At 63.1% G+C, this 16,898-nt stretch overlaps 3 protein-coding genes across 13 annotated transcripts in view; 2 read left to right on the top strand and 1 right to left on the bottom strand.

Annotated features, from left to right (window-relative positions):
• The window catches only part of FHIP1B (FHF complex subunit HOOK interacting protein 1B), a 421,115-nt gene that overhangs the window by 321,963 nt on the left and 82,254 nt on the right, over positions 1 to 16,898 (top strand). The gene's annotated exons all lie outside the window — the stretch shown is intronic.
• LOC104324774 (sodium-dependent proline transporter-like) lies at positions 1,958 to 13,559 on the top strand. Of its 3 annotated transcripts, XM_069808763.1 has the most exons (15): positions 1,958 to 2,223; positions 3,714 to 3,921; positions 7,456 to 7,587; positions 7,855 to 8,003; positions 8,226 to 8,266; positions 8,495 to 8,633; positions 8,714 to 8,848; positions 8,963 to 9,066; positions 9,243 to 9,367; positions 9,549 to 9,661; positions 10,051 to 10,185; positions 10,413 to 10,512; positions 10,950 to 11,068; positions 11,336 to 11,509; positions 11,787 to 13,559. In XM_069808763.1, the coding sequence occupies exons 1-15, from the start codon at positions 2,158 to 2,160 to the stop codon at positions 11,883 to 11,885; spliced, it is 1,839 nt and encodes a 612-aa protein (XP_069664864.1). In that variant the 5' UTR covers positions 1,958 to 2,157; the 3' UTR covers positions 11,886 to 13,559. The 3 variants fall into 3 exon arrangements, with proteins under 3 accessions (XP_069664864.1, XP_069664862.1, XP_069664861.1); XM_069808761.1 differs by having other exon boundaries at positions 3,729 to 3,921; positions 8,714 to 9,066; XM_069808760.1 differs by having other exon boundaries at positions 8,714 to 9,066.
• STIM1 (stromal interaction molecule 1) overlaps positions 13,680 to 16,898 on the bottom strand; it is a 102,067-nt gene continuing 98,848 nt past the window's right edge. For 7 of the 9 annotated variants that reach the window (XM_069808748.1, XM_069808752.1, XM_069808751.1 and 4 more), the window contains one exon: positions 13,680 to 16,880. In XM_069808748.1, coding sequence (XP_069664849.1) covers positions 16,331 to 16,880 — 550 coding nt within the window. In that variant the 3' untranslated portion in view covers positions 13,680 to 16,330. The remainder of the gene's footprint in view (positions 16,881 to 16,898) is intronic. The other 2 variants (XM_069808755.1, XM_069808757.1) reach the window with 1 other exon arrangement.

Below are 16,898 nucleotides of genomic sequence, written 5' to 3'. Positions count from 1 at the left end.
GAGGGGGTCACCAGCTTAGCGGATCACTGGACAATTCATAACCCATTGCCATCCTGCTGGCAATGGCCAAAGAGAAGCAAGGACAGTGCATCAGCATGTAACATTGACAGACAGACAAAAGCTGGTGTGCAGCAGAGGATCAGGGATCTAGCCCAGTGTCCCCTCGAAGATGCAGAGGAAAGGAGGTGGAAATGCTAACAAGAGCAGAAGATGACTCAGTGGCTGGAATGGGAGAACTGCAGGAGAAATACTCTCTCATGGATAGATCACAGTTTTAAGTTGAGCTCTTTCAGCAGCTGCTACTACTGCTGACGCTGAGCCTGTGTGAAGGCAGCAGCAGTCTGTCTCCCAGAAAACCCGCACCACTATTTCTGCACCTTATTTGGCTGCCTGGTTTTCCCAGCAAATGGGCTGGGAGACCACAGCCACTAACTGGGAAAATAGGGTGAAAATAATGGGTGTTTTGGGGGATGCTGCCATCAAAGATAGCCTGGAAAGGGAGATGGAGCTGTTCCTGAAAATGGTCCTTCCTTCCATCAGGATGCTGTTCAGCCTGGGGGGGACAGCGGACCGCTCCATGTCCTTTCGTACCACTCCCTCCTTCTTCCTCATGCCTTCATGCCTGCTGGCCTTCAGCACTGGCTGGGAGCCTGGCACCGCTGTCTGCCTCCTCATGCTGCTCTGCAGTGGGGTCAGGATCGGCTGCCTTGGCAGTGCCACGGCTCCGGTGCCCTGGTGCCCCTCCTATGTGGGGCCACGGCTGGAGAAGGCACCGGGCTGCTCCTCAGCATGGCTCAGCCATGAGCGTCCAGGGAGCCGAGCACAAAACCACATCCCAGCAGAGGTTTGGTGCTGAGGGGCCACCCCAGCGCACACCCTGCACCAAGCTCTCCGTGAGCAATGGGTGCTGTCGTACCCCACTGAGCACAGCCCCGGCCCCAGAACTCGTATGGAGCAGCCAGTGATGCCTCTGGTCCCTCCTGGCTGCAAAAGCAAGCGGGATGAACCGTCTTCAGGGGGCTGGGGGCTCGTGGGGACCCCATCACAGCAGATCCCGCACCCCGGGCCAGGGCCAGTTGGGGCAGAGCTGCACCTGGTGCAGGTGAGCGAATGTCACGTCCCAAAGTTGGCGTGACTCAAGTTCGTGGATTTCCTTTGTCAGAATTAAGGTGAAATGACACCAGGGGAGTTCGAACAACAATCAACATTTATTTAACCTAGCTAACCTTGCCCCAGTACAAGTGAACTTATCAATATGAACCTTGCATCATGTCATTAAGCTGCTGTTTGAAAAGAGAAGGGAGGTGTAGAAAAAGAAGCAGAAAAAGGAATATGAAACTGTGTCAGAAGGAGAGCGCTCCCATTGAGTCACGAGGTTCAGAGCAGAGCCCCTTGCTTTCTGGACTCCTTCTCAAAGAGGAGCCCGGGGCGGCTAGGTCCGCTCCTAGTTTCAGGCTTGGTCAATGGTTTATGTTTAAAAGGATGAGGTAGAGGGACTGTGGAAAAGAGAGAAGAAAAAGAGGGGGAGAGAGAGGGAAAGAAAGAAAAGACAGAAAGAAAGAGAGAAGAAAAGGGTTTCACCAGTCCTGGGTCCAGAATTGGGCCAGCCAGCGTAGAGATCCAGTTCCAGAGGGCGCGCACTGAGAACTCATTCTCCCTTCTTTTATAGTGTGTTAGTCGGTGGTCTTGACATGCACAGTTCATTCCCGGGGTTCTCTGGAATCGGTCGGTGAGCTTTGAGGGGGTTCACTGAGGAGTTGCCTCTTTCCCAGCTGGCATGATTGCTTAAGGTAGAAGCCCAGTCCCATCCTCCGTGGGGCCCCCTCCTCCAGGCATATACACTGCGCTCCTTCTCCTGGTCACTTAAGATAAGGCATTGTGTCTTTGGAGAAGTGCGGTCCCACCCTCCATCCTCCAGGCACATACACTGTGCTCCTTCTCCTGGTCACTTAAGATAAGGAACTGCAGCTTCGGAGAAGCGCGGTCCCACCCTCTGTGGAGTCCTCTCCTCCGGCCACATCACAGAACTCCAGTGTTTTTACAGAGGCCTTTTTCCCCACCAAAGTTCTCTAATGAATATTTGATACTGACTATAATTTGTCAGACCATCGCAGTGAAGTGTGGCCGTCCCTCCCTCCTGCCACCACCGAGCAGGAAATGCCGGGCACCGGGCACCTTGACATGCCGGGACCCCCGGCCCCCGCCACGCCGCCGGAGCCCACGGTAAGACCGGGGCCCTGAGGGACATGCCTGCCCTGCTCTGCGCTGCCCTGGGCTGCAGGAGCCTCTGCTCCCAGTGCCAGACACCCACGGGGTGCAGGTCACCCTCCACAGCTCTGTTGCAGCTGGCCCCGCTGGGAACCCCCGCAGTGAGCCACGGTTGCGGTGGGAGCAGCACGGGGAATGTCTGGATCCTATAGGGGTTTCTGCAGATCGTTGTCCCTTAGCCACCCACATGCCAAGGTGATGGCCAGCCTTTGGGTCTCAGCCCAGCTCGGTTCCTCTTGCAATCCCTCTGCCATGGAGCAGTGCCCTTTCTCCATCCCTGACGGGTGGACCTTGCAATGTGCCCCGCAGCTGCAGTTTGGCAGAGCTGCCAGGATTTCTCAGGGTGCACAAAGCAGCTGGAGCCCTGTGTCCCCTTGGGCACAGGGCAGGTCTCCCACCCATCTGGAGGGTTCTGGGGAGCCTGTGCCCGGCAAAGCCAGTTCTCCTCTTGCGGGCAGGTGGGACAGATGCTTTTCAGAGGCTAGAGCATCTCTGTAAAGAGCTGAAGGGAGCCCACTGCTCTCCCTTTTCTCGGGGCCGCAGGTCACTGCTGGGTGTGGGGCTGTTAGGGGCAAGTTGGGTGCGGGTGCAGGTGCAGGCTGCTGCCTGAGGGGCTGTGCAGGCAAATTTCCTTCTGGGGGACAGAGAGAGTGGGACAGGCAAGATGAGGGGGTCACAGCTCCCAGGTAACCCCAGACAGCATGGGGTACATGAATGGTGGGGGAGATGGGGCTGCTCAGCAGTCCCCTATGTGCAGCCCCTGTGGTCTGGCCTGGGGGGGCTGCCTCTCCTTCCTGAGACCCCCCTCTTCTCTCCAGGCAGTCCAAAGTTGCTGGGGAGGGTGGTCAAGATCTGTCCTGGAGGAACCTGGGGAAAGCTGCAGCCTAGGTGGCAGAAGGGACCTCCAAAGACAGACCATGTGGCTGGAGCAGCCTCTGCAGGCTGGTTTGGGGGAATCCCTCCATCCTTTCCACTGCTCAAGCAGTGGCAAGCACCCCTGCACCCACTGTCATCTGCCCAGTGCAGGGCTGGGTGCCAATCCAGGCAGTCCCTGTGTTTAGCTAGTCCTGGGTGCATAAGACAGAGCAGAGGTGAAAACCCATCAGCGGGGGGTGGGTGAATGCCAGCTGCTGACTTTCACACTATGGGAGGATCTGCTGGATCAAACCTGCCCAGGGTTTTAGGGCTGGGGTCTGCCCGGACCTGCACTGGCTCCTGGAGCCTGAGGAGGAGCACAGAGCTCTGAGCCAGCCGGAGCCTCCCATGTCCCATAGCACGGGCCATGGCGGGGTCCCACTGGGCGGGTTTCAGGGAAAGCCCCAAAACCCATTTGGGAACCAGATGCTTTTTCAGGGAGACCTTGGCCGTGCCCAGCCCTGTCGAGGGGCCTTGCAGGGTTTGCAGCTTACAGCCAGTGGTTCCTGATGCTTTGCTCCCCTCCGCAGGTCAACATCCTCCAGATAGAGGGTCCAACCACTGACTCCACCAGCCAGCCCTGGCCGGGATCCCCACCCCAGCCTGACATCCCAGCCCCCAGCTTGCACTGGCTGACCTGGACCGACAAGTACAAGTTCCTGCTGTCCTGCCTGGGCTACTGTGTGGGGCTGGGCAACATCTGGCGCTTTCCCTACCTGTGTTACCGCAACGGAGGAGGTAGGTCCCTGCTGTGGGCATACACGTCCCTTCCCGGGCACTCGGGCACTGCTCAGTTCTGGATGGAGGCCAGGAGCATGGGGGGCTGGGGATGGACAATGTGGTGGTGCACGGGGGCTGTGCGCACCAGGACAGCAAACATGGGTGCTGGCAGGATTCAGGGTCTTGTGTTGCCCACCACAACTTTAATTCCACCGTGAAGACCACAGGGAAAGATGCTTTAAGAGTTCAAAGCATCTCCACATGAGTCTGCCAGGGACTTCTCCTGCTGGGGCTGTCCTGTGCAGCCCAGAGATGCGCCTGCCTCTGGGATGAGCCTGGGGCAGCCTGCAACAGTGTCCTGAGTGGTTTGGGCTGAAAAGTGCAGCCTCCAGGCAAAGCCCCTAAGCAGAGCATCTCTGCCCCTGCCCAGAGAGGTGGGGCTTGGCCAGAAAGGCAGTGACCCCCCTGCAGCACTGTCAGCTCCTCTGCAGCAGCGGTAACAGGGACTGTCTGGTGCCATGCAGCTACAAGCTGTTGTGCATGGTGTGTGGAGGTGCCCATCCACTGTAAAATCCAATGCAGTCAGCCAGGAGCGCCCAGGAAGGTGGCCAAGCAAGGGCAATAACCTACCACATTTCTGGGGAAGGACAAAGTGCAGGGAGCTCAGCATGTAGCTGGTGCCTGGTGGCAATTCCCCACGATGCAGTGCCATGTCTCTGTGCTGTGGGACAGGAGAAACCTCCCCAAAGGTCATTCTTGAGCCCCTCGCTGCTTCTGCTGCCCTGATGTTGTCTCCTCCTCTTGCACCCAGCTGGAGGGCCCACCTTTCCCTATCCGGCCCTTGCCACCTTTGCTGAGCCTCCAACCCACATTGCTCTGCCCTCTGGCATCTCCCTTTATGCTGGGCATCGCAGAAGTCTGCACTGCTCTGCTGCTGCCTTGGGATCCCCGATGCTCTGTGGGCTTGCAGCCTGCCCAGCTCCGCAGCCTGCCCTCCGCCGAGCAGTCTGCGGGGCTTTTATTGCGCTGGCTTTCTACATTCACTCCAAACTGCCCAGTTAAATTAGTGATTTCCCCTTTGCCCCGTGGATGTTCCTTAAATGACTGTAACTGAAGTAATTTGCTAATAGGCCAACCGACTTGTTTGGGGCATGGCCGGATGGTGAGTGTGCTTTGGCGGGGGCAGAAGCAGCCGTGCATGGGACACAGCACCGTGGGACCCCACATGCTGCTCCATAGCCCCCTGCCCCACTCTCCGGCCATCCCCGACACCGCAGGTGTCCCCGGCTGAGCCAATGCAAGCTGGCCTGGCTCCGAAATGCCCTGCCTCGTGTGCACGCACCCCTGCTGCCCGCCGGGGCTGGCACCCATCCCTGTGATGCCGCGCAGGTCTGGGGCAGCACCGGTGCCTTAGTGGGACATGCCGGGGCTGTGCCCTTTGCACCTTGCCTAACTGGGGAGGAATTTGGCCCTCGGGGCAGGGCTCGCTGGTGGGTGATGGGACTACCATACCCTGTGCTGGGGCTGGGGTGCAGGGTTGGCTGTGGATCCTCCTGGGGAAGCATCTCCTCCTTCCCGAGGGACTGCACGGCCTGCCCTGCCCTAGCATCAAGGCTGGGGAGGGGGCAGAGGGAGAATCATAGAATCATTTAGGCTGAAAAGACCTTCAAGATCATCGAGTCCACCCATCGTCCATTGCCACTAAACCATGTTACGGAGAAGCAGCTGCTCCCATTGGAGCTGCTGCAGACACCGGCGTGTGCCCTGGGGCACCTTGCCACCATGGGGATGGGGGTGGCAGTGGGGTGACCTGCTCCAGGGACTGGGGACACAGACACAGCCATCCCCACCTGCTGCAGTCTCCCCCATCATGGGGGATGGCTGCGGAGGACACCGGGCTTTCCCCTTGCTGCAGACACCCCGAGCCTCCCGCTCCCAGTGCTCCCACCACCCATCACACGCTTCTCGCTTCCCAGCCCTCTCCCAGGACACGGCTGCCTGCGGGCAGGGGCTGTCTGCACCCCACGGGGCCATGCGTGCCCAAAGCCGGGTGCTCCCCGGAGGGTGGGAGACGGGCTGTGCTGTGGGAGCCTTGTGGGGTGCATCGCCCCGCGGAACCCACAGACCCCTTCTCCCAGCAAGGCGAGGGCGGCTTCAGCCGGGCACAGCGATCGGTGTGCTCGCCACTGGATGTCACTGCCGGCCGCCTGGCCATGCAGGGCCCACGCTGCCTGTGGGCAACCGCTGAGGCAGGGCTGGACACTGCCCATGGGCACTGCCCGGCACCCACGGGGGACGAGAAAGCATCAGCCAAAGGAGGTGGGGGCAAGCAGGAGAAATGGGGGTGCAGGGGGAGCAGCTGCCCCCTTGGCCCTCCACCCCAAAGGATGGGGATGGTGGGGGACAGGCAGTCATGGGGGTTTTTATCCCAAAGCCGTGGAACTGGGGAGGTTTGTTCCCGTGCGGCACCCCTTGCAGAAGGCCCCAGTACCCGTGTTGGACTGGCAGTAAAGCAGCCAGAGCCACCATTTCCCAGCGTCATGGGCAGAGCAGGGACACGCTACACTACCTCGGTCCCACTGCCCGGTCCCCCGGCCCCACGGACGGTGCCTCCAGCTGCAGGGAGCCAGCGGGACTGGGGCACCATCACCCCTCACTCCCAGCCTCTGCCAACAGCCAAGCAGGAGTTACCGATGTCCCAATGGGGCTTTAAACCTGCAGCGGTCCCCTCCTCCCCAGGCTAAGCCCCGCAAAGCCTCTGCCAGAGCTGGCTGGTGATTCCCCTGCAGCCTGCACAGCAGATGCAGAGGCAGCCTGCTCCCCCCAGCACTGTGCTAATGAGTGCCAGGCTAATGAGCAGTCAGCCCCACATCTGGTCTGTCAGCGAGGCTTCAGCCCCACATCTGGTCTGTCAGCGAGGCTGCGGGGGAGCGGGGTTTGAATATGGCATGTGGCTGGAGAGCTGCACCCCTGCAGGGAACGGCTATCGCTGCGCCAGAGCTTTGCCACCGGGAGAGGATGGGCTTGGGCTGCAGCTGGCTGCCAGCTGGGAAATGCCCATTTCTCCCCTGGAAAATGTCCTTTTCCAGCACAAATTTTGCCTGGCTGAAGTTGCAAGGAGCAGGATTTCCTCCACAGAGAATGCCATTGGTGAGACAAGCTGTGTAAAGATGCAGATGTCAGTGTATTGCCAGAGGAAACTCCAGGATCTGCTGTGGGTGCATCCCACGGTCCTGAGCATCTCATGGCCCCGAGCACCACTGCAGCACCCACAGCTGCACCCCAGCGCTGCTCCCACCACCCATTCCAAGCCAGGGCCAGCAGGATCCCACCAGCTCCCAGCTCAGGCCCCCGCTGCAGGGCTCATGGGGAACTCATCTGCTGGGGACAGCCCCCAGGATGGAGCCAGCAGCCCCAGGGGGCTTTCCCTGCTCTGCTGCATCCTGCCTGGACACGTGTCCCTGCCATGGGTCCAAACCCTGCATGTCTGTCCTCTCGGAAGGCCAGACTAGCGCCGGCCACCCCCCCAACCCGCTCCGTCTCTCCTCCCAGGCATCTTCCTCATCCCCTTCTTCATCATGTCGCTCATCATGGGGCTGCCCCTCTTCCTGATGGAGCTGAGCCTGGGTCAGTATGGAGCCACGGGGCCCATCACTGTCTGGAAATGCTGCCCGCTGCTGAAAGGTGGGGCTGGGGGCCGGGGACACCTCTCCTGCCTGCCCCCACAGCCGCTGGGGCTGGCTGGGCTGTGGGAAGGGGTGTGGGGTGGGCACAGGGGCTGGGACACCCTCTTGGCGAGGTCCCAGTCTGCATCCCAAGTCCGTGGGCAGCCCCGGGCAGGTCTCCTGCTGCCTCTCCAACCCCTTCAACCCACGGTGGGGCCGGGGGTCTGTCGGATGTGGGCAGACCCCTGCCTGCCCCCCCCCCCCAGCAGCCTCTCTCTTCGCACAGGCATTGGCATTGCCATGCTGATCGCATCCTCCCTGGTGTGCGTCTACTACAACATCATCATTGCCTGGGCTTTCTACTACCTGGGGTCCTCCTTCCAGAGCCCCCTGCCCTGGTCCTGCGATGCCCCCGGGAACGCATACTTCTGCCAGGTCAGTGGTTCCCGGGCGGGCAGCGCTGTGGGGTCCGGTCCCGCGGTGGGATGCTGCGGGGCCAGACACCGCACGAGGACTGGGCAGGTGGTTTCTCTTGGGAGAAGCTTTGCCTGCAGCAGAAGAGGAGGGGCAGGCTGGGGCTGGGGCTGGGAGGGACATCGGGGATGGTGGCGATGGCAGTTGGTGGTGACGGTGACCTGCCGGGGATGTGTGTTGCAGAATGCGTCAGGGATTGTCAGCGCCAGCGAGGTTTTCTGGAAGTAAGTCCCTGTGTGGCCGCATCAATGTGTGCCTCCCTCGGACCATGTCTGGGGGTCTGGCCCCGGCTCCATCTCTCCTGGTCCCGAAGGGATGGGGCTGAGCCCCCGTGGGCAGTGGTCGGTGATGACGGAGGCTTTGTGAGGGGGAAGGGGTGGGTGAGGACATTGCGGAGGTGAGGAGGGTGCCTGGTGCCCCCCGTCCCGCTGACCCACGTCCCTGTGTTGCAGCGAGCAGGTGCTGGGGGTGATGCACAGCTCCGGCCTCGGAGACCCCGGTGCCGTGCAGTGGCCCCTCGCCCTGTGCCTGCTAGCAGCCTGGATCATTGTCTTCTTCTGCACGCTGAAGGGCATCCACAGTTCAGGCAAGGTGAGGGGCAGTGTGTGGGGGCTGCAGGGGGGGCTGCCGTGCCGGCGGAGAGGGGCTGAGCTGAGCCGTGCCCTGCGCAGATGGTGTACGTCACGGCCACCTTTCCCTACCTGGTCATCCTCACCCTCATCATCTGGGGGGCCACACTGGACGGCTCCCTCGACGGCGTCCGCTTCTACCTCTCCTTGGACTGGAGCAGGCTGCAGAGTGCCCAGGTAACCCCGCAGCGGGGCTGGGGGTTCCCTGATGGCAGCGATCCCCCCAGCTGGGGCCAGTGGGGCAGGCTGGGCTGGGGAGCCCTGCAGCCCCCCTGCACAATCATCCCCCAGGTGTGGAGCGATGCAGCCTCGCAGGTCTTCTATTCCCTGGGCGTCGGCTTTGGGGGACTGGTCTCCTTGGCCTCCTACAATGAGTTTGACAGCAACGTCATCCGGTGAGCAGGGCCGGGGCGCGAGGTGCATGGGGGGTGCGGGCTGTTGGGGCAGCCCCGGGTTGTGGCTGGGGAGGAGCAGGGTGGTAATGGGGAGGTCCAAGCCCCATGGCCCATCAGGATGCCCCCATCTCCATCCTCACCTCACAAGCGTGGGGCTGTGATGCCCTTCCCGGCAGGAACACCTTGGTCCTTGCTATTGGGACCTGCTGCACCAGCTTCTTTGCCGGCTTTGCCATCTTCTCGTTGATGGGGCACATGGCCTGGAGGATCCAAGTCCCTGTGGGCAGTGTCACTGACTCAGGTATGGGCTCGGGGTGGGGGACTCGTGCTGTGCTGTGCCAGGGGACATCCCGGTGCCCTGCACAGGGATGGGGCCATGGGGCTGCAGCCAAGCTCACATCCAGCCTGGCTACCAGCTTGCTGGACTTGGCCTGTCTCACCATGGCGTGTCCTTTCATGCTTCCCTTCATCTCACCCCGCAGGCCCCGGGCTGATGTTTGTGGCATACCCTGAAGCCCTCTCCCTGCTGCCCATCTCCCCGCTCTGGTCCATCCTCTTCTTCCTGACGCTTATCATGCTGGGAGTGGATACTTTGGTGATTGTCAGCTCTGGCAGCCCCATGTCCCGCCCCATGTCCCTCCCCATGCCTGGCCTTGGGGTGCCAGGGACACCCCGCCTCAGGCATGCAGATGGCATGAAGTGCACGGGCCAGGAGCATGAGGGTGTTGCTGGGGTGGGGGGGTGAGGGGGGATGCATGGCCCCATGCATGTGGGGCTGCACCCAAGGCCATGGGGCAGGGATGCAGCCACATCCCACTGGCACTGGCCATGGGTTTCTCCACGTGCCCAGGTGTCACAGGGATGGGGATGCACATGGGGACAGTGCCCTGCAAAGTCCCCTCTGTAAGGACCGTCCCCAGTGCCCAGTCTGGGGGAGGCAGGGACTGGGACATCCCCCCTCCACCGACATCCCCTGTCCCTCAGTTTGGGAACATTAAAGGCATCACCAGAGCCATCCTGGACGAGTTCCCGGCCCTGGACAACCAGAGGAAGAAGGCAGCGTTGCTGGGTGCTCTCTGTACCTCCTTCTGCCTGCTGGGGCTCCCGCTGGTCACCCAGGTATGGCATCCCCTGCACCCCCATCCAGCGGCACCCAGCATCCTTGGGGTGATGCCAGGTTGGAGGTTGGGGAACGGCCATCTCTCCCTATCTCTGCACAAGCGCTTAGGTGGGAGGATGGAGGGCTATTCATAGGCCCTGGCGTCAACGCTGTCCATGGCAGGGGGTGCCCTGCGCCCACCCCACTGCCCTGAGCTGTGCTGACCCTGTCCCTCACCACCTCACAGGGAGGCATCTTCTGGTTCACCCTCATTGACAAGTACAGCACCGGCTTTGGGCTGATCACCGTCTCCCTCTTCATGTGCCTGGGCATCACCTTCTGCTACGGTGAGCGGAGTGGGCGGCACCAGGGTACACTGCAGGCGCAGGGTATTTACAGCACAGGGCAGCCCCTGGCTACCGCGCTGCCAGCGTTTGGCATTCCTGGGGCTCGTGGCAAACCGTGGCCAGGCTCTGTAGGGTGCACCTGCAGCTGTGGAGAGCTTGGAGCTGGGGTGGGCAGGGAGTTACCCCCCGTCCTGCTACCCACACGGAGCTCAGCCCTGCAAGGAGATGGTGCAAAGCTGAAGTGCAATTTTCCCTGTGTGTGGGGGATGCAATTTCTTTTCCACCACCAAAGCATGGTGGATGTTCAGCACCGCCACTCTGGCACGGCTCAGCCCGAGCACGGGGTGTCATGGGTGCCCTGGAGTGGGTGCACCCAGCAGGGCCATGCGGAGGGTAGGCAGGGGCTCGGCCATGACCCTCTCCTGGGGTGTCTGCAGGTGTGAACCAGTTCTGCCAGGACATCATGGACATGATCCGCCAGTGCCCACCCTGGTGCAAGCACATGCTGGGCTACTTCAAGGCGTGCTGGGCCTTCTTTACCCCCTGCCTGCTGCTGGTGAGCACCGAGCACGCTCCTGGGGCTGGAGGTCGAGGGGAGAAGAGCTCCCCTCCCTCCATCTCTCCCTCCCCTCTGAGAGGGGCAGCTCTTGCCATGGGTTTGGAGCGGGGCTGCCCGGTCCTGGTGCCCCCCTGGGCCTGTCTGTGGCTGCTGGAGGGAGCTCAGGGCACCCCTGGGGGTCCCTGTGGCTCCCAGCCTGGCCAAGACCCCTGGGGCCAGGCAGTGCCGTGGCGTCATGTTGGTTGTGCCCGCTCTGCCCTTCAGTCCGTGCTCGTTTGCACCTGCCTGGACATGCACCGAATGCCCCTGCACCACGGCATCTACGAGTACCCCACCTGGGGCACGAACCTCGGCATCTGTATGGGCGTCCTCACCTGCCTGCAGGTCCCGCTCTGGGCCGTCGTGGCCCTGTGCCGCCAGTCAGGGACGCTGAGAAACGTGAGTGTGCGAGGCGGGATGGGGCACCGGGACAGGGCGGGGGCAGACCAGGGGCTGCCCCAGTGCTGGGGATGGGGCAGGAGAGGCTGGTGACAGAGCAGAGGCGATGCTGTCCCTTCCCCAAGAGAGAAAAAGGGCTGGAGCTGCGGGGCCGGAGCAAGAGGTGGGGTCTGAGCCCCTCCGCCGCCGTGCCCGCTGCTGCCCCTTCCTGCAGCGACGCTGCCCTCTGCCCCGCGGGGGCTCAGGGCAGCCCCTGCTCACCCTTGCCCACCCTCAGCGCCTCCAGGAAGCCATCCAGCCCCTGCCCTCCTGGAGGGCAGCCGCTGGCCGCAACATGGATGGAGTCATTGCATGGCGGCGTTCACCATCACCCTGAACAGCGGCGACTTCACCGCGCTGCTCCACGGCAGCAGCGAAGACTGATGCCGGCCCTGGGGCACCCCACGTCCTTGCACGGAGCCCCCGGGAAGATGGGACCCACTGATGATGGATGGGGACACCCGCCGGGGGCTGGCTGCTGGTGCACGTGGCTCCCCTTGTGCCGTCACCATCACCCATCCCAGCGGATGATAATCACTGATCCCAGCACGTAATGCGTTTTCCTGGAAATGTTCTGCATGCTCCAAAGGTGTTTCTGGGGGACTCTGTGAGCAGGACCGGCTCCCCGGGCCATGCTCCAGCCCTTCGCTTGCCTCTGGGCAGTTGCCACATCTTGTTGGAGTGGTTTGGGGGCAGCTGCGTGCGTCCCTGGCCCCACCCCAGAGCTCTCCCAGCAGGGCAGGCTGCTGGCAGTGTCCCTGGCAGCGGCAGCCGCCTTGGGCAGGGGCCAGGCTGGCCGAGCCCACCGTGGCAGTGGGAACAGCACACTGACCCCCGGGAGGGGGACTCCGGGCCCCCCCCAGCTGCCTCCCAGGCAGTGATTGGGGCCAGCGGCTCTGGCATGGCTGTTACCACTGTGCTGCCGGGCTGGACTGGGCCGGCAGCCAATTCCAAGCCCCCAGCCCGGGGCAGGTCCCCACTTGCCCATCCCGGGCCCAGGAGCAGCACGGCGCAGGCAAGAGGGGCAAGGGCCACCCCGGGGTTGGGTTTGCAGCCTCAGGGTGGCTGTGAGCACACGATGCATTTGCTGCTGCTGCAATAAAGGTCCATTTTCCAGAACGCTGTTGCTCGCCGGGCTGGGCCGAGCCGGGGATGTGCCCATGCGTGCCGGTGCCTGCGCCGGGGTCCCCGCTGGCCTCCGCGCCGCAGGGTGCCACCACCACCCCGTGCCGTGGCTGTTGTGCAGCACAAGCGGGGAGGGATCCTGCACTGACTGCCCCGCTGATGCACCGGAGCCCTGCGGGACCTGGGTGCAGCTCCTTTGGGACAGGCCGGATCCTGCTGCGTCCTCTCCCTGCACGCAGCCTCTGGCCTGATGCCCCCGCGGTGCCTGGCTGCAGGGTCCCAGCCCACGGGGCCTCATCCTGCTGCCTGCCCACGGGCTCAGCACCGGGCTGCCTAGGGACAACATCTCACTGGCTTCAGCTGCAGGAGCAGAGGGGTGCGAGCGGGGAGAGACTTTGGCAGGGGCTGAGGTTGCCTTGGGCCAGGTCAGCAGCTGGTTCCTTGTCGGGGAAGCTGAGGGGGCCCCAGGGAAGTGCTTTAACCCCGGTCCCAATGACCGTCTGTCCTTCCTACAAGTCTCCAGCCCGGCAGCAGGGCAGCCGTGCTCTTCCCATGCTCCTGCTGGTGATGTATGGGTGATATATGGCTCTGCCGCCGTGTCGCTGGGACGAGACCATCCCCCGGCAGCAGAAACAGGGCAGCGCCAGCGGCTTGCAGCACAGCCCGTCACCCCTGCGCCGACCCGGACGGCACGAGGTTATTTTTGGCGCTGAGCAGAAGTGCGTGATCCAGACCCCATGGGAGAGGACTCTGCTCCCGGCCCAGGGATCGCAGGGTCCTGGCACATGGCCCTGCTGCTGGGGGGCAGGTGGGGGGAAAGCCGGGGTGTCCATCTGTCCCTGCTGTCCGCTGGCCAAGCCGGGGCAGCGGGGGCTGGCTGCTGGGGGCATGGTCCCCAGGGAGCCTACCCACCACCGGCAGGCACCCAGTGCCCCCATCCGCCTCACATGGGACCCCCGCTCTGCAGCCTGGGAAGGGCTGGAAGAAGAGAGCAGCAGATGCTGGCTCGTAAAATAGACTACATGCTTTATTAGATTTAAAAGTTTTATGAAATGACAAAAAAAAAAAAAAAAAATCAAGAGTTGGCAGATGCGTCAACAGTTGCCATTTGGTGGATCCCCAACCCCTTCTCCAGAAGCATCGACAGGTCTCCGCCACCACAAGCAGTGCCGCTGGGCCCCCGGCTCCAGCCCGGGCAGCCCCTGCTCGCAGGGTGCCCACGGGGTCCCACCGCCGCCAGCCCCGCTCCCAAGGGGGTGCCCATGGCAGCAGCCCCCACCACGGGGGCCAAGCGCGGCATCCCCCCGCTCCCCGCAGCTCGGAGCAGCCGCGGGGAAATGCAGGCACTTAGTCATTTAGAGGAATTTTTCACTTATCTCAAAGCAACAGTGTAATTGTCTAACTACCACCTACGAAACAAAAAACACCTTTATAGCCCTTCCTGTATTGTCAACATACACATATATATTACTCTGGCATAAAGCAAGGCCCCAGGGGGCTTTCAGCATCCCGCCCTGCCTCCTCTTCTTCCCTGCCAGATGTGCATCCTCCTCTGCCCATGGCAAGCGAAGCAGCTGGGGCAACCTCGGGCAGCAGCCCACCTCCGGGGACATGTCGGTCGGTGGCACGGTGGGGGGGCTTGGGACAGAGGGGGCGGCTGGGGCAGGGAGCCCGGGCTCGGTGGAGAGCTCAGGGGGGTCATGTTGTGCCAGGCAGCAGCCTCGAGGGATGCGGGAGGACGGCCGGGGGCTCCTCTGCCAGCCCCGGCGCGGGGCGCTGCGGGCAGGTGGCTGCAGGGCTGTGCCTGGGGGGAGCAGGGCTTGGCCGTGGGACGGAGCGAGGTTCATCCCTGGGGACAGGGTCACCCCCGGGGATGGGCTCAGCCCTTGGACGGAGCGGGGCTCATCCCACCATCGCTGCCCCAAGCCGGGGACTCCCCATCAGCAGCCAGGACCGCGATGGTGGAAGCGCGCCAAGGCGAGGGCTCCGAGCAGCAGGATGCAACCCGCAGCCTGCCGAGGGAGGACGGGAAGAGCCGCAGAGCCCCAGGCAGCGGCCTGGGACGGACCAAGACCGGCCGCAGGCTGTGCCGGCACCGAACGGCCATGGGCTGGCACAGTCATGCAGACCCCAGCCTCCGGCTGGAGCGAGCGTGGCCTCGGGGCAGGGAGGACGCTGCCCGCACGGACTTTGAGGGCAGCGGGTGCCCGGGTGAGCCTCCTCCGTCCCCTGGGTGCTGGGGGAGGGTGCAGAGCCCGCGGCACCCGACCTGAGGGCAAGCCTGCTTCAGAGAGATGGAGCCAGGAGAGAGGGAGGACATCTTCAGGCTCCTGCCACCCACGTACAGCCTGCCTGTGCCTGGCCAACCCTGCTGTGCCCCGCTCCCTCCCTCTGGCCCTGCCAAACCGGGACACGGGGACAGGGGACAGCCGTGCAGCCGGGACCCCCCTTCCTCTTTGTGTGGACGTGGTGGCTGGACCCGGCTCTGCACCCAACACCCCTCGGTGCTCCTCCATCACCGGGGTCCCCGCTCCTTGCCCCACCGAGCCATGCCCCCTGGGACATATCTGGGTTTGGAGGAGCTGCCTCTGGCCCTGCTCCCCCCGGCACGTCCAGGGGCCTGGGGGGGGAGTAAAGACGGGGGCAGCCGCGGGCTTCTCCGTGCTGGAGCAGCCGGCCCAGCGTCCAACCCACCCCACTGCCACGTACAGACACTGGTGCTGCTCCGGCAGCAGCTCCCAGCCCAGCGCACGCCTCCGGCAGCGCCATGTCCGGCTGGGCAGAGCAGCTGGGTGGGCAGCCCCGTCCCACTGGGGAAACCCAGCAGGCTGCAGCCGCCTCCGGCGCAAGCGGGAAGCGGGTCGAGGGCACGCTGCGGGCTGAGCTCCTGGATGCACGAGTACCGGCAAGGGCAGAGCCCTCCCTCGCAAGGGCGTTTAACTTGCTCTTGCTTATCAAGAGCGCACAAACAGGGATTCCCCCTCCCAACCATCATAGCGATGGGGGCCGGGGTGTAGAAAAGTGACTCACAGAAATGAGGAGAGAACCGCTGCAACGTCCGCGAGGCAGCTCGCCCGAACTCTCGCACCTGAGTCACCCCAAGAGCCGAGTGGGGAGCGTGCTGCCTCCTCAGGGAGCAGCTGGCCCCGCTCCCCAGCGGGCTCCCACCGCCCCGACCTTCCATACAGCCTGTGCAAAAGTTGGAAGAGGCAGAAGAACCGGACAAAAAAATTAATAATAATAAAAAATAAAATAAAAAAATAAAACCACGTTGAAACCAAACCCAAATGCCGTGTGGCTGAGCAGAGGCAGGAGTAACTGGAAGCCATGCACAGCAAAGCCAGGGACTGCAGCAGTCGGAAGGGGAGAAAGGGCGGCTGTTCTCTTTGGGGGGAGCGGTCGTCGTCGTCATTTTTTTTTTTTTTTTTTTTCTCAGAGATTAGGAAATAAATAAGTTTAAATAGCTCCTCCCGCTGCCGGTGTTAGGTGAGGCGACTCAGAAACGAGGGTGTGGAGGGGAGGGCGGCGGGTGCTGGCCAGCACCCGAGCCCGCAGGGTCCGGGACGGGCAGGTGCGCTGCGTTCCCGATGCACGGCCGCCCCCCGGTCCCAGTGGGTCGCGCTCCTGGGTGGGTTTCCTCTTCCCCCCCTCCTCTCTCTACTTCTTGGGCTTCTTGAAGATCTTTAGGGGGAACTTTTTCTTGCTCTGGCCGAGGTCAACCTCATCGCCTGTCAAGCTGCTGTCCTCGTCCCCCGGGCTCTTCTTGGCAGCCAGCTGCGGGATGCGGGTGCTCTTGGCACTGCCGGGCCGGCAGTCAGAGATGGGGGAGGGGGTGTCGGGGTCGGTGGAGCTGGGGCTGTGGGAGCGGGAGGAATCCGAGTGGGTGTGCTTGCCGGCTGTCGGGTGGCCGATCTCCCCCAGGCTGGAGGACTTCTCCATGCCGTGGTTCACCATCATCATCTTCTTCATCACCATGGGGCTCTCGGGCAGCCGCTCCGGCAAAGCCCCCAGGGCAGAGGCCTCCGCGTGCCTGCTGCCGCCGTTGGGGGTGGGCGCGCCGACGGCAGGGTGGCCGGGGGCAGCCTCCTCGATGGACCTGGTCAGCAGGTTGGGCCGGGCAGCCAGGAGCTTGGGCGCAGAGCTGGGGATACGCTGGTGGTCGCTCAGGTGCGGGATGGAGGAGTCGGAGTCGCAGTGAGTTAAGTCTCTGGGGTGGAGAGGGCGG

The sequence above is a fragment of the Haliaeetus albicilla genome, chromosome 20 (assembly GCF_947461875.1).
Source record: "Haliaeetus albicilla chromosome 20, bHalAlb1.1, whole genome shotgun sequence".
In the NCBI taxonomy this organism is placed as follows: Eukaryota; Metazoa; Chordata; class Aves; order Accipitriformes; family Accipitridae; genus Haliaeetus; species Haliaeetus albicilla.
The sequence above is the reverse complement of the archived record's forward strand: the minus strand, read 5'-3'. Positions and strand labels throughout refer to the sequence as shown.